At 46.4% G+C, this 13,964-nt stretch overlaps 1 protein-coding gene across 1 annotated transcript in view; it reads right to left on the bottom strand.

The window, feature by feature from the left end:
* Window positions 1–3,423: 3,423 nt before the first annotated feature.
* Window positions 3,424–13,964, bottom strand: part of e2f1 (E2F transcription factor 1) — a 61,020-nt gene continuing 50,479 nt past the window's right edge. The window contains exons 4-7 of the mRNA XM_073059986.1: window positions 13,575–13,733; window positions 10,867–10,981; window positions 6,270–6,486; window positions 3,424–4,490 (exon numbers count right to left, since the gene is read on the bottom strand). Of these exons, the coding sequence (XP_072916087.1) occupies window positions 4,252–4,490; window positions 6,270–6,486; window positions 10,867–10,981; window positions 13,575–13,733 (730 nt within the window). The 3' untranslated portion in view covers window positions 3,424–4,251. The remainder of the gene's footprint in view (window positions 4,491–6,269; window positions 6,487–10,866; window positions 10,982–13,574; window positions 13,734–13,964) is intronic.

Below are 13,964 nucleotides of genomic sequence, written 5' to 3'. Positions count from 1 at the left end.
GGGTGACAGGTAGTTACAAGATTGGGGGGTAGGTCCAGGGCAATAATTGGCTTGGATTATAGTTTGGGAATAAATAACCGAACAGCAACACGACAGAGGAAACAGGTGAGGAGGAGATGATGTTCACACTGTGCAAGAATACAAGGTGATGGAATTAGGGAAGGAGGCCATTATACTCATACTATCCACACCAGCCAACTCTCAATCTGTAGCTAAGGACACATTAATGTGTCCATAAGCATGGATGCCCCCCGCACCCTTTCTAACAGCAAGTTCCAGATACCCCAACCACACACTCCAACTCTCCTAGACTGACCTGACTGATGGAGTTTGGTCACCAGCCCTAGCGAGATCCTTCCCACTCACTATGCGATCTATCCGAGGGTTAAAAACATGAAGACCAGATCACGTGCCGGGCAGTTCAGCAGCACTTGAACTTTACTTTCAAATTTGTGCCGATGGAATAAAATTGAAAGCATTCTACCCCAGAAAACATGGAAAAGAGCAAAAGGAACCTCGAGGCGAGGGTCATTAAACTCAGCACGTTCTCATTCCCACACCAACATGTCTGCTCTCTGCTTCCTCCACTGCCAAGAAGAGGCTGAATGTGAATTTGAGTACGAGTGCCTCATATTCTGTCTGGGCAGTCTTCAACACTAATATAAACTTCAACTAACCAATTCTATGTCCCTTTTCTCTATCCTCCTGATACACCAGAACCTCATCACCCTCTCTCCTCTCCACTCACCCACTGCCCACATACTCCTCCTACTGGTTCTCCTCCCCATCTCCATCTCCTGATTCCACGTTCCACCTTCGCTCTCCATCAGATTCCATCATCTCACTTCCACCTATCACCTCCCAGATTCAGACACTGTTCCCACTCTCCCTCCATCCCTTACTTGACTGATCAAATTCTCGCACCAGGATCCACCTACCAGCTCTTGGTCCACCCTTCCCCTCCATCTTTTCTTGCTTGCTATCTCCCCACCCCCATCTTCAAGTCCAGGTGCCTCCATATGCTGCCTGACCGCTAAATTTCTCCGATGCTACATGTGTTATTTGAGCACAGCATGGCAGGCCGACTAAGCTAATAAAATGCAAGCAAGGCCCTGAGGTTCATTTACAAGTTCCATTACACTAGTTAATTTGCTCGTGGAGATGTGCTAGTCTCTATATAAGCAGGTGAAAGAAGGTACACTGGCAGAAGTCTAAGACAGATATCCAATTACTGAGTGATTACCTCTAACCATCGATAAAAACTGGATAGGTTTGAGGTTTCTCTTCTGTAAAAAAAAGATCAAACCTCACTTAAACTTATAGTTGCAGTGGGCTGTCACTTGTGGGAGAACCCCCACCCCCCCCTTCCAGGCCAGAGGCTTACACTTGGTACAGATTTGATCATAAACCTATTGGAAGCACGAGAAATTTATAACTATTTAAAAATTCATTCCAAACCACAAACTAGAGACAAGGAGACTGAATAGAAAACATCTTAGATTCCTTCAAAACTGGGATACAGGAGGAAAATATAGTAGATAGAAAGGTTGCTAAGATGCAAGATATGGAGTGAGGGTATTGATGGATTGAATGGCCTGCTTTATACTGTAATTTTAAGGAATGGATCACTGGTAAAGCCGGGCATTGTTTGGTCCTTAGTTTAATACCTAATTTGAGCACGATTAACCATTCTGATTTTTGGGTAATTGCTCTGAACCTTGGAGCTGGTGGAGATGAATCAAATCCTGCCTGGGTGAACTATGACACCTAATGGTAAGTTCAGGGTATGGTGTCTTCCGCAGAAGGATAACCTGTCACGTCACTGTCTACAGGACAGGAAAGGCAGGAGGAAAATAGATTGCTGATTGAGCTTAGACCAGGGGCACCATGGAACCCCCCCGCCTCATTGCGATCCAAGTCAGCGACCACACAAGACCAGAACTGAAACTGAATGGTAATGGGGCAAATTTGAAACACTCCCTCAGACTAACGTGCACACAAATTGAGCTTAAAAACTCACCAGACAAATCCATCTCACTCTGGGAGGGCAGGAGGTACAACGCAGACTCAGGAAAAGGCAAAATGGAAGCAAGATCTCAACGAATGTCTGAATACTTATCTAAAGTGCTGAGTGCTTGAGAAGAGGGAGGTGAAGGGCACTGCAAAGAGGGGGAGCAGAAGAGAGAATTCTCAGACTTGAAAGACTAAAATATTAATACACAGAGGGAGGCCATTTGGCCCATTGCTCCTATTCTAGGACATGTCTCTCCTCCAATTATGCTCTGCTCAAATACAGCAAACTGAAAAACTGTGGTTCCTAGGCCACTCCCCATATCTTTGGACACCTTTATTTGCAAGCGGAGCACTTGATACTTGGGATCCAGGATGTGGGCAAGGGAGAGTGGGAGGGGGGGAATAGACAACTATTTTCGCCGTTTTATTTTATATAAAAAGTTGCTAAAACCAAAAGTAATAAATACAGCAGAGGTTTGGAAGGTGAATCCTCGCCATGAAATGCTCAGGAGAATCCCAGCAGGAAAAAAAAAGTGCTTCAGGAGTTTGGGAAGGTGGCTGGGACAGGCTCTCCGAAGCAGTCCACTACCCCAAGAGGATTCAGGACCAGTCAGATCCCTCCACTGAAATACATCAAGGGGTCACTGTTCTTCAGGAACGCGGATAGATTTCTCTGCCACAAGCTGAAACTCTGAAACTCGTGTGGCCCTGATGGGCTGATTTGTCGGCCCAGCTTCTGGGCTGAAATATCACTGCAACCCAAATCAGCCCCACTTGCCAGAAAGCTTGACCCCTCCACCCTGACCTCCAAGTCAGCCCCACACAATCTAAACACCCCCACCACAGGCTGCAAAGCAAATGGTCACACTGCCCCTCAGCACTGTTAGTCTTGGGGGAGGTGGGAAGAGTAGGGGGGGGGGCTAATCCACCACCAAGGGAGTCAGAACTAGGAGCAGTCGTGTGGTAGACAGGCAGGTTGGAGGGGAGGTGAGTGATGTAGAAACAGGGATAGGAATCACAGCAGGGCGACACAGAACCGGATTTCAGCAGACTCACAGCCCCTCACTCAGAACTTCAAAGTCTGCGAAGTGTCAAAGGGAGATCTGGGGTTGAAAGGGTAGGGGCAGTCAGTATGGAGAGGGGTGTGAGGGGGAGATCTGGGGTTGAAATTGTACACAGGCTGTCAGTATGGAAAGAGGTGTGAGGGGGAGATCTGGGGTTTAAGTGCAGGGACTGTCAGTATGGAGAGGGGTGTGAGGGGGAGATCTGGGGTTGAAATTGTACACAGGCTGTCAGTATGGAAAGAGGTGTGAGGGGGAGATCTGGGGTTTAAGTGCAGGGACTGTCAGTATGGAGAGGGGTGTGAGGGGGAGATCTGGGGTTGAAATTGTACACGGGCTGTCAGTATGGAAAGAGGTGTGAGGGGGAGATCTGGGGTTTAAGTGCAGGGACTGTCAGTATGAAGAGGGGCGTGAGGGGGAGATCTGGGGTTGAAGTGGTACGGGCAGTCATTGAACTCAGCAGCTCTGAATCTACCTCCCATCACACCCCCCGGCAAGCCCGTACTCTGCAACTCTCACACCTCACACGACTGACGCCAGTGGTACGGAGCGGGGACCGAACCTGTCCCCACAGGGTGGGTGGTGCCAAAACCCGTCGCCCTCCCCACGCCCACCCGCCACTCCCACCTCCCTTCCACGCCAGTGTTGGAGAGAGCGAGGTTTCCAGCTGTCAAAAATCGAACCAACCCGCTAAGTGCAAAGCAACAAAGATTGCTGGGAGGCAGAGAAAGTGCTTGCCCGTCGGGGGTCCATGCTTACCGTGACACAGCCAGAGCACGAGATACTCCTGCTGTGGACTGAAGATGCTTCGGCGGCAGTGCTGCGTCAATCTGTGTGGGGTTGGGGCCGAAGCACTGTGGAAGGGAGAGGAAAGCAGGACACAAGTGCACAAAATATTCCCCACAGACGGGGGAAGCAATAGGGAATCGCCTCCCTTGTACGCAGGGGACGTCTGAACACCAGCTGGAATAATCGCCCACGTCTCCAAATGCCTCCACAGGAACCTGAACAAGATATGGTCATCCTCGAGAAATCTACCTGCAGCCTGGATCGACTGAGTCAGAGGCAGTGAGGGGGTGAGGGAGGAGAACGGTGGGGGAGGAGGGGAGGCAGTGGCAAACACTCCAAGCACAGGGGCAACACAGAACCGGACCTCAGCAAACCCACAGCCTCTCACTCAGAACTCCAAAGTTTGCAAAGTGTCGAAGTTGCAGTCAAACAACTCGCTGATACCCTCGCCCTCGTCCAACCCGAAGTGGTAGTCCTGAAGCAGCGGGGGAGAGAGGTTGATGAACGTGTCGTCAAACGGGATGGAGGGAAGGATGTCTTCAGGCTGCTGCAGGAGGGAGGCAGCGGAGGTCAAAGGTGAGAGGTTAATGTCCACCAATGACGGAGGCGAAGTGTCAAGGTGCGTCTCTGTGAAGACACAACATTGGGCGTCAGTGCAGTCAGACCTCCCCCAACAACCAAAAGGGAAATCAGGTTAAACCAAAAGAAAAGACACAACACTGCATGGTTACAACTAAACTGAAATGCAAACTAATCAGGAAAAACGGAAATAAAGACACCTCTGAGTCAGTACCTGGGGTGAAGGTTAGTCTAAACTTTTGCACTGCAGGGACCCATCAGTGAAATGAAGATTTGCATAACTTGCAATTGTCAAACAAGGCATTCTTACAAATAAAAGGCAGGCATTTCTTTCATAGTCTTAGGGACCGCAAAGGAGGTCTGCAGGAGTGCCTGAAGTCCTACAGTAGCAGGTTCAGGAATAGTTACTTCCATTCAACCCTTCAGTTAATGAACTAACCTGCATAACTTTAATCACTCCCTTAGTACAGCAACTGTATGAAGACTTGGCACTAAAATGAACAATTTTTGTGCTAATTGCTTTTCTCTCAGGCAACAGGCCCAGCCCAAATGAGCCTGGGCTGACCAATTACACCCCTGTAACCAACTAACCTACTAACCTCTTTAGAATGTGGGAGGAAACTCACACGGTCACAAACTCAGCGACAGCTGCGGGATTTGACCCTGCGTAGTTGGCACACTATGAAGTGTTCTGCTACCGCTACGCTACGGTGCAGCCCGAAATTTTGTACAATTTATGTTTTCCTCGTGAATGCAGTAATGTGCCTGTGATGCTGTTTGAAAGTAAGTTTTTCACTACACTGGTACATTAGGATAAACTTTGACCTTGAAAATTAAAACATTTAGACCATAAGATATCGGAGCAAAATGAGGCCATTTGGCCCATCGGGTCTGCTCCACCATTTCATGATGGCTGATCTATTTTCCCTCTCAGCCCCAGTCTCCTGCCTTCTCCCCATATCCCTTCATGCCCTGACCAATCAAGAATCTATTAAACACTGTCTTAAATATACCCAATGACGTGGCCTCCACAGCTGCCTGTGGCAACAAATTCCATAGATTCACCACCTTTTTGCCCTAGACTCCCCTACCATAGGAAACATCCTCTCCACATCCACTCTATCTAAATCCTTCTGACTTCAATAGGGTTTCAGTGAGATCCCCCCCCCCCCCCCACCCATTCTTCTGAATTCCGGTGAGTACAGGCCCAGAGCCATCAAACAGTTCTCAGATGTTAACCCTTTCATTCCCAGAACCTCCTCTGAACACCCCCCTCCAATGGCAGCACATCCTATCTTAGATAAAGGGCCTAAAATCTGCTCACAGTACTTCAAGTGAGGCCTCACCTGTGCCTTATAAAGCCTCAACATCACATCCTTGCTAGTCCTCTCGAAATAAATGCTAACATCGCATTTGCTTTCCTCACCACCGACTCAACCAGCAAATTAATCTTTAGGGAATCCTGCACAAGGACTCCCAAGTCCCTTTGCGCCTCAGATTCTTGAATTTTCTCTCCATCTAGAAAATAGTCTACACTTCAGTTTCTTCTACCAAAAGTGCATGACCATACACTTCACATCTGCCAAGTATTTGCCCGTTTTCCTCATCTGTCCAATTCCCTCTGCATCCTCTGTTTCCTCAAAACTACCTGCCCCTCTACCTATCTTTGTATCAAAATATTGCCAAATATTTGTGAGGGGTCAGATGAAATACCTAAGTGCTTCTTTTGAAGGACAACATCTCTGGAGTGCAGCACTCCCTCAGTAACACATGGAAGCTTCCTTCTATAAAGAACAAAGTGATTGAAGAGCAGAAAAGTGCACAAACCTTGGTCTTGACAGGAAGGTGGCAAGAGGGTCGTGCCCTGGGAAGTGCTTCCTGGTGTTTCCTGGTGGGTGAGCTTGCAGAAGCTGCCCGTCTTGATGGGGCTGACTTTCACAGGGCTGCCGAGTGACTTCACGGGACTACAGGAGCCCGAGCTGCTCTCAGGACAGAGGAACACATCCACTGGGCCCTTGCTGCTTTGCAATGAAATCTGCAGTGCCTACAGATGAAGGCACACCCACAAGGTTACGCACAGTCATAGAGCAATACAGCATAGAAATAGGCCCTTCAGCCCTTCTAGATGGTGCTGAACTGTTATTCAGCCTAGTCCCATTGACCCACACCTGGACCCCAACCCCCATCCATCCATATACCCATGCAAAACAATTATTTATTTATTCATTCATTCATTTATTTACTGGTTGAGATACAGCACAGAACAGCCCTTCTGGCCCTTCAAGACATGCCGCCCAGCAATCCCCTGATTTAACCCTAGCCTAATCACTGGACAATTTGCAATGACCAATCAACCTAACAACCGGTACGGCTTTGGGCTGTGGGAGGAAGCTGGAGCGCCCAAGGAAATACACACAGTCACAGGAAGAGCATACAAACTCCCGGGTCACTAGTACTGTAAAGCATTGTGTTAACCACAACGCTACCCGGGCCACCCCACAAACTTCTCATAAAGATTCCAATTGAACTTGCATCCTCCACCTCCGCTGGCAGCTTGTTGCACACTCTCACCACCCTCTGAGTGAAGTAGTTCCCCTTAAACAGTTCACCTTTCACCCTCAACCTATGACCCCTGGTTCTGCTCTCACCCAACACCAATGTTCTGCAATCTGTTGCTACTACATCATGGAGGAGGTACAGGAGCCTGAAGAAACACACGCAACTCAAAGGAAGGTGTAGAGTCTCTATGGGTTGAGTTAAGAAATGGCAAGGGTAAAAGGACCCTAATGGCAGTTGTACACGGGCCTTCAAACAGCAGTCGGGATGTGGATTACAAATTACAGCAGGAGACAGAAAAGGCGTGTCAGAAGGGCAATGTCATGATAATCATTGGGGAATTTAACATGAAAGTGGATTGGGAAAACCAGGTCAGTACTGGACCTCGAGAGAGAGAATTTATAGAATGTCTAAGGGATGGCTTTTTAGAACAGCTTGTTGTTCAGCCTACTAGGGGATTGGCTGTGCTGGATTGGATGTTGTGCAATGATCCGGAGGTGATAAGAGAGCTTAGGGTTAAGGAACCCTTGGGGAACAGTGATCATAATATGATCACATCCACACTGAAATTTGAGAGGAAAAATAAAACCTAATGTGTCGGTATTTCAGTGGAATAAAGGAAATTACAATGGCATGAGAGCGGAACTGGCTGAAGTTGACTGGAAAGGGACATTTGCAGGAAGGACAGCAGAGCAGCAACGGCTGGAGTTTCTGCGAAAAATGAGGGAAGCGCAAGACAAGTACATTCCAAATAAGAAGAAATTTTCAAAGGGAAGGAAGACACTACCGTGGCCGACGAGTGAAGTCAGAGCCAAAGTAAAAGCAGAAGAGAGGGCGTACAAGGAAGCCAAAGTTCGTGGGAAGATAGAACTTGCAGAAGGAAGCTAAGGTCATTCAGAAGGAAAAGATGAATTATGAGAGGAAGCTGGCGAGTAATATCAAAGAAGATACTAAGCGCTTTTTTAAGTATATAAAGGGTAAAAGAGAGTCGAGGCTAGATATAGGACCAATACAAAATGACGCTGGAGATAATGTAATGAGAGATGCAAAGATGGCAGAGGAAATGAATGTGTATTTTGCATCAGTCTTCACAGTGGAAGATACCTGCAGTATACCGGACATTCAAGAGTGTCAGGGAAGTGAAATTTGTGCAATGAAAATTACGACTGAGAAGGTGCTCAGGAAGCTTAATGGTCTGAGGGTGGATAAATCTCCTGGACCTGATGGAATGAACCCTCAGGTTCTGAAGGAAGTAGTTAGAGAGATTGTGGAGGCATTAATGATGATGTATCAAGAATCGATAGATTCTGGCATTGTACCAGATGACTGGAAAGTTGCAAATGTTACTCCGCTATTTAAGAAGGGTGGGAGGCAGCAGAAAGGAAACTATAGACCTGTTAGCCTAACATCAGTGGTTGGGAAGTTGTTTGAATTGATTGTTAAGGATGAGATTAAGGAATACCTGGAGGCACATGACAAGATAGGCCAAAACCAGCATGGTTTCCTGAAAGGAAAATCCTGTCTGACAAACCTACTGCAATTTTTTGAGGAAATTACAAGCAGGGCAGACAAAGGAGATACAGTAGATGTGGTGTACTTGGATTTTCAGAAGGCCTTTGACAAGGTGCCACACATGAGGCTGCTTAGCAAGATAAGAGCCCATGGAATTATAGGGAAGTTACTAGCATGGGTGGAGCATTGGCTGATCGGCAGAAAACGGAGAGTGGGAATAAAGGGATCCTATTCTGGCTGGCTGCCAGTTACCAGTGGAGTTCCTCAGGGGTCGGTGTTGGGACCGCTGCTTTTTATGATGTATGTCAGTGACTTGGACTACTATTAATGGATTTGTGGCTAAACTTGCTGATTATACTAAGATGAGTGGAGGAGCAAGTAGTGTTAAGGAAACAGAGAGCCTGCAGAGAGACTTAGATAGTTCAGGGGAATGGGCAAAAAAGTGGCAAATGAAATACAATGTTGGAAAGTGTATGGTCATGCACTTTGGTGGAAGAAATAAATGGGCAGACTATTATTTAGATGGGGAGAGAATTCAAAATGCAGAGATGCAAAGGGACTTGAGAGTCCTTGTGCAGGATACGCTAAAGGTGAACCTGCAGGTTGAATCAGTTGTGATGAAGGTGAATGCAATGTTGGCATTCATTTCTAGAGGTATAGAATATAAGAGCAGGGATCTGATGTTGAGGCTCTATAAGGCTCTCATGAGACCACACTTGGAGTATTATGTGCAGTTTTAGGCTCCTTATTTTAGAAAGGATATACTGACATTGGAGAGGGTTCAGAAAAGATTCACGAGAATGATTCCAGGAATGAAAGAGTTACCATATGAGGAACATCTGGCAGCTCTTGGGCTGTATTCCCTGGTGTTCAGGAGAATGAGGGGTGATCTCGTAGAAACATTCTGAACGTTAAAAGGTCTGAATAGATTTAGAAATGACAAAGTTATTTCCCATGGTAAGGGACCCTAGGACAAGACTTCAGGATTGAAGAAACAGAGATGTGGAGGAATTACTTTAGTCAGAGGGTGGTAAATCTGTGGAATCTGTTACCATGAACGGCTGTGGAGGCCAAGTCATTGGGTGTATTTAAGGTAGACATAGATAGGTTCTTGATTAGCCAGGGCATCAAAGGCTGGAGGAACTGAGCAGGTCAGGCAGCTTCTATGGAGCAAAATGAACAGTTGAAATTTCAGGCCGTCCCTTCATCAGGTCATAATATAGGATCAGTATACAAAAGTTTGAGTAAATGCATGCAGGCCTTTTTCCCTGAAATTGGGTGAGAATGAACTAGAATTCATAGGTTTAGAATGAAAGGTGAAATAGCTAAGGAGATCAGGAGTGGGGTCTTCACTCAAAGGATGGTGCCCTCCACTGAGCACATCTGCAGGAAGCATTGTTGCGGGAAAGCAGCATCCCTTATCAGGGACCCCCACCATCCAGGTCACGCTCTCTTCTTGCTGCTGCCATCAGGTTCAGGAACAGTTATTACCCTGGACCATCAGTCTCCTGAACCACAGGGGATAACTTCACTTGCCCCATTGTTGAGATCTTCCCACAACTAATACACTTACTTTCAAAGACTCTTCATCTCATGTTTTCAATGTTCATTGCTGGCTTGCCTGCTTATTTAATTTTAATTTTTATTATTATTTCTTTATTTTTGTATCTGCACAGTTCATTGTCTTTTGCACACTGGTTGAATGTGCAGTCTTTCATTGATTCTATTATCATTATTATTCTATTATGGATTTATTGAGTATACTCATGGGAAAATGAATCTCAGGGTTGTATACGGTGACATATATTTACTTTGATAATAAACTTACTTTGAACTTTGAGTGTGGAACGAGCTGCCAGTGGAACTGGTAGATGCAGGTTCAATTGTAACTTTTAAGAGCAATTTGGATAAGCACACGGACAAGAGGGACATGGAGGGACTATGGTCCAGGAGCAGGTAGATAAAAGACTGTTTGTGGCCCTAAATGGTGGAGAGGGAGGAGGTGTAGGGGCAGGTGTTGCACTTGTCACACTTGTAGGGATGAATACCATGAGTAAGATCTGAGGGAAATGACGAGTCACATAGAAAGTGATCCCTATGGAGAATGGAGGGAGGAGGGATCTCTTTCCTTAATTGCTTGATTCCTGACCCCCCCTTTTCCTTCCAACACCACCAATATTTGTTTTTAAATTGGCAATGGTTAAATTAAACCATTTCAACAAAACCAATGCTTGCAGGACTTTTCCCCAGGATATCTGGAGTTAGCTTAACCACGTCAGAGAGCCGGCCGCCTCTGTGAGGAGGAACTTGGCTCTGTGTCAAGTTCAGCTCCGTGCGCACCGTCACCAGGCCTTACCTCACTGGGATCAGTCACTTGCAGCTTCGTGTCGGCAGGAGCTTTAATCACCATCACCATCTCCTCAGACAAGTCCTCAATGCTGCGCAAGTCTTGGCAGGTTACATAAGCAAACGTGCAATAAACAAAGGTTAAGGAACATTTTCAGACTGCAAGAACCAGGCGGGTGACATCAGAGATGCGTGCCCAAATTCCATCAGAGCAGCTGGTATTCCTTAATTCAAATAATGAAATTAAATTTAAATTAAAAAGGTGATATCAGTAATGGCTGTCACAAACTACTGGGCTGCTGAAAAACCCTCATTAAATATACAGTATAACAGGATAGCACAGGGACAGGGCTTTTGGCCAAGCATGTCCACGCTGGCCACAGCTGCGTCTAAACTAATCTCCTCTGCCCTCACAAGGTACGTGTTCCTCTATTCCATGTCTATCTAAACCTTTCTTTATCAGTACTATCATATCCTTTTTTACCATTTCCAGGATAATCAGTGCATTCCAGGCACCTACCAGCACTGCGGAAAGAACATCTGCCTTACAGATCTCCTTCAAACTTGCCCTCTCTCACATTCTAGTACTTAGTATTTCCACTCTGATGAAAAAGACTGATTGCCTGCCTTACCTAGGCCTCTCATAACTCTATAAACTTCAGCCCTCCAACATTCCACTGAAAACAATCCAACAGCATCCAAATCCGACTTAACAACAGCAACCAGCCTTCAGACCTGAGTGTGGATAGTGGATTAATTCAAAATGCAGCTGAAGACCAGGAAACACCCAACTGACTGAGATGTCTGCAAGTTCATGAAACCAATCAACATCCCATTGCATCAACAGGACTCAGCCATCAGCACTGAGAGTAAACTATAGACCAGGAGACACCCAAATGACTGCGATATCTGCATATGCATGAATGTAATCAACACCCCTCCACACAAAAATGATTCTTAGACCACAGAAGCTAACGCTCATTTTGGGTACATTGGTGGGAAGATCCAGTCATTTAAAAACTACATGCAAGTCGAAAGAAGCTTTGTGAGGGCATTGTAATGACAGAAACCTTTGATCGTCAACATATAAAAATGTGCTCTAATGTTGGATCGAGGAGTGACTCCAGAGGCTGTCAGCTCGTGTTTGTTCCCCAAATAAAGACTTTAATGACTTTATATCAACCAGCTGAGACTCTCCGATGACTTCGTTCAACAACAAATCCGGGCACTACCTGGTGAAACTCTGCTGCACTGTCTCCAAATCATCCACATCCTTCCTGTATTGCATCAACTAGAAATGTGACCTAACTAAAGTATTATTCAGCTGTATCGTGACACCCCGACCTTTATACTCAATGCCTGGCCAATGAAGGCAAGCATTCCACTCGTGTCGCTGTAGAATCTCACCTTAATATTCCTCCGTACGTCAGTGCGCTTAAGGATCCTTGCATTCCTTAGATTTGAACTGGTAAAATGCACTACCTCAAACTTGTCTGGATTAAACTCCATCTGGCATTCCTCTGCTAAAATCTCCAACCGATCTATATCCTGCTCTGTCTATTCCTACCTGCAGCTTGAATTCTCATGCCACCATGTTAAATCAGACCTCCTGCATTTCATCCAATCACGTACACGTATTACAGACCAATGGCATCTAGGGATGGGAATACATCATTGCCCTGACCAACCCTCATGATGGCTAAAGCTTAACTCAGCTCTGAAAAAGCCGGCAGGCCAATCAGTTCATGAGGATATTAGAAATGGCTAACACCATCAAAAGTCCTATGGACAACTAAACTGATGAAATATATTACCCTGCACAAGACCACACAATCAACACTACGATGTAATTACACCCAGCGGTACAAGACTACAGAGGTTAGACTGCAGGTAGCGTAGCGGTGAGCATGATGCTACTACGGCTCGAGGCATTCTGGAGTTTAGAGTTCAATTCTGGCACAGTCTGTAAGGAGTTCGTATGTTCCCTCTGTAAACTGCGTGGGTTTCCTCCAGGTGTTCCGGTTTCCTCCCACAGTCCAAAGACATAACGGTTAGTAGGTCAATTGGTCATTGTGAATTCTCCTGTGATTAGGCTGGGGTTAAAAAGGTGGGTTGCTGGGCAGCTCAGCTCATTTTCATGGTTAGTCCATTAAGCAAGCGGTCCGTGGAGCCCAGGTTGGGAACCCCAGCTCTAAATAAATAAATTAGGACTAGACAACAGAGCTCAGGGCCAGTAGTCCAATGAGACGAACTCAAACCCCAATGCAACAGCTAGTCAATTTTGACGCGAGCAATTAAATAAATCTATTAAAAGAAAGGGTAGTCATGATATCCAGGATGTGACCAAAAACTTATTTGGTTCAGAAATGCCCTTCCTGCAGATGATACGTGACTCCACATCTCTCGAAACGGTTGGGTTGCAAATGGCTCCTTAGACTGGGGACAAATAGGTAGGGATAGGCAGTAAATACTGGCAGAACCAGCAATGCCCACCTCCTGCAAGTAAATAAAACTATATCCAAAGATCTGTGTTACAACAAGAAGTCGCAAGGACTACTCTTGGATCTGCTTTCGTTGGAGTCTCAACCCAACATGTGGAGCACCGACATTGGGGTTAGATCAGTGATAAACCCAAATTACTGGGTGTGCTGACAGCAGCACAGAGCACATGATATTTGCAGCTAATGAAGCTCTGGCACCGGTCTAGGGGAAGGATATCTCTGGCTCTCCGTATCCTCGGTCAGTAGCTTCAGCTGTAGAGTGCAGCTCTGGATCAGCTCCTCCAGCTTGCGATCGCTGTCATCCAGCTCAGCTAATTCCTTCACCAGAGCCTGGTACCGGGCAGACATGTCACCATCCAGGAACTGGCTCCCTCCCCTGGAGAGGAAGAGAACAGTGGAGAGATGCCACAGGAGTAGCGGGCAGCGGCGGAGTCGGCCCCAAGTCACACCCAGTTCAGGAGCTGCAAGGTTATGTGGCAGTTTAGACCACACTTGGAGTATTGTGTTCAGATCTGGTCCCCTTCATTAGAAAAAGGACGTAGAAGAACTAGAGAGGATACAGAGGAGATTTACCAGGATGGTTCCCGGACTAGAGAGAATGCCTTGT

The sequence above is a fragment of the Hemitrygon akajei genome, chromosome 11, assembly GCF_048418815.1.
Source record: "Hemitrygon akajei chromosome 11, sHemAka1.3, whole genome shotgun sequence".
NCBI classification, from domain to species: Eukaryota; Metazoa; Chordata; class Chondrichthyes; order Myliobatiformes; family Dasyatidae; genus Hemitrygon; species Hemitrygon akajei.
Note: the sequence above shows the minus strand (reverse complement) of the source record. Positions and strands in the feature narration are given on the sequence as shown.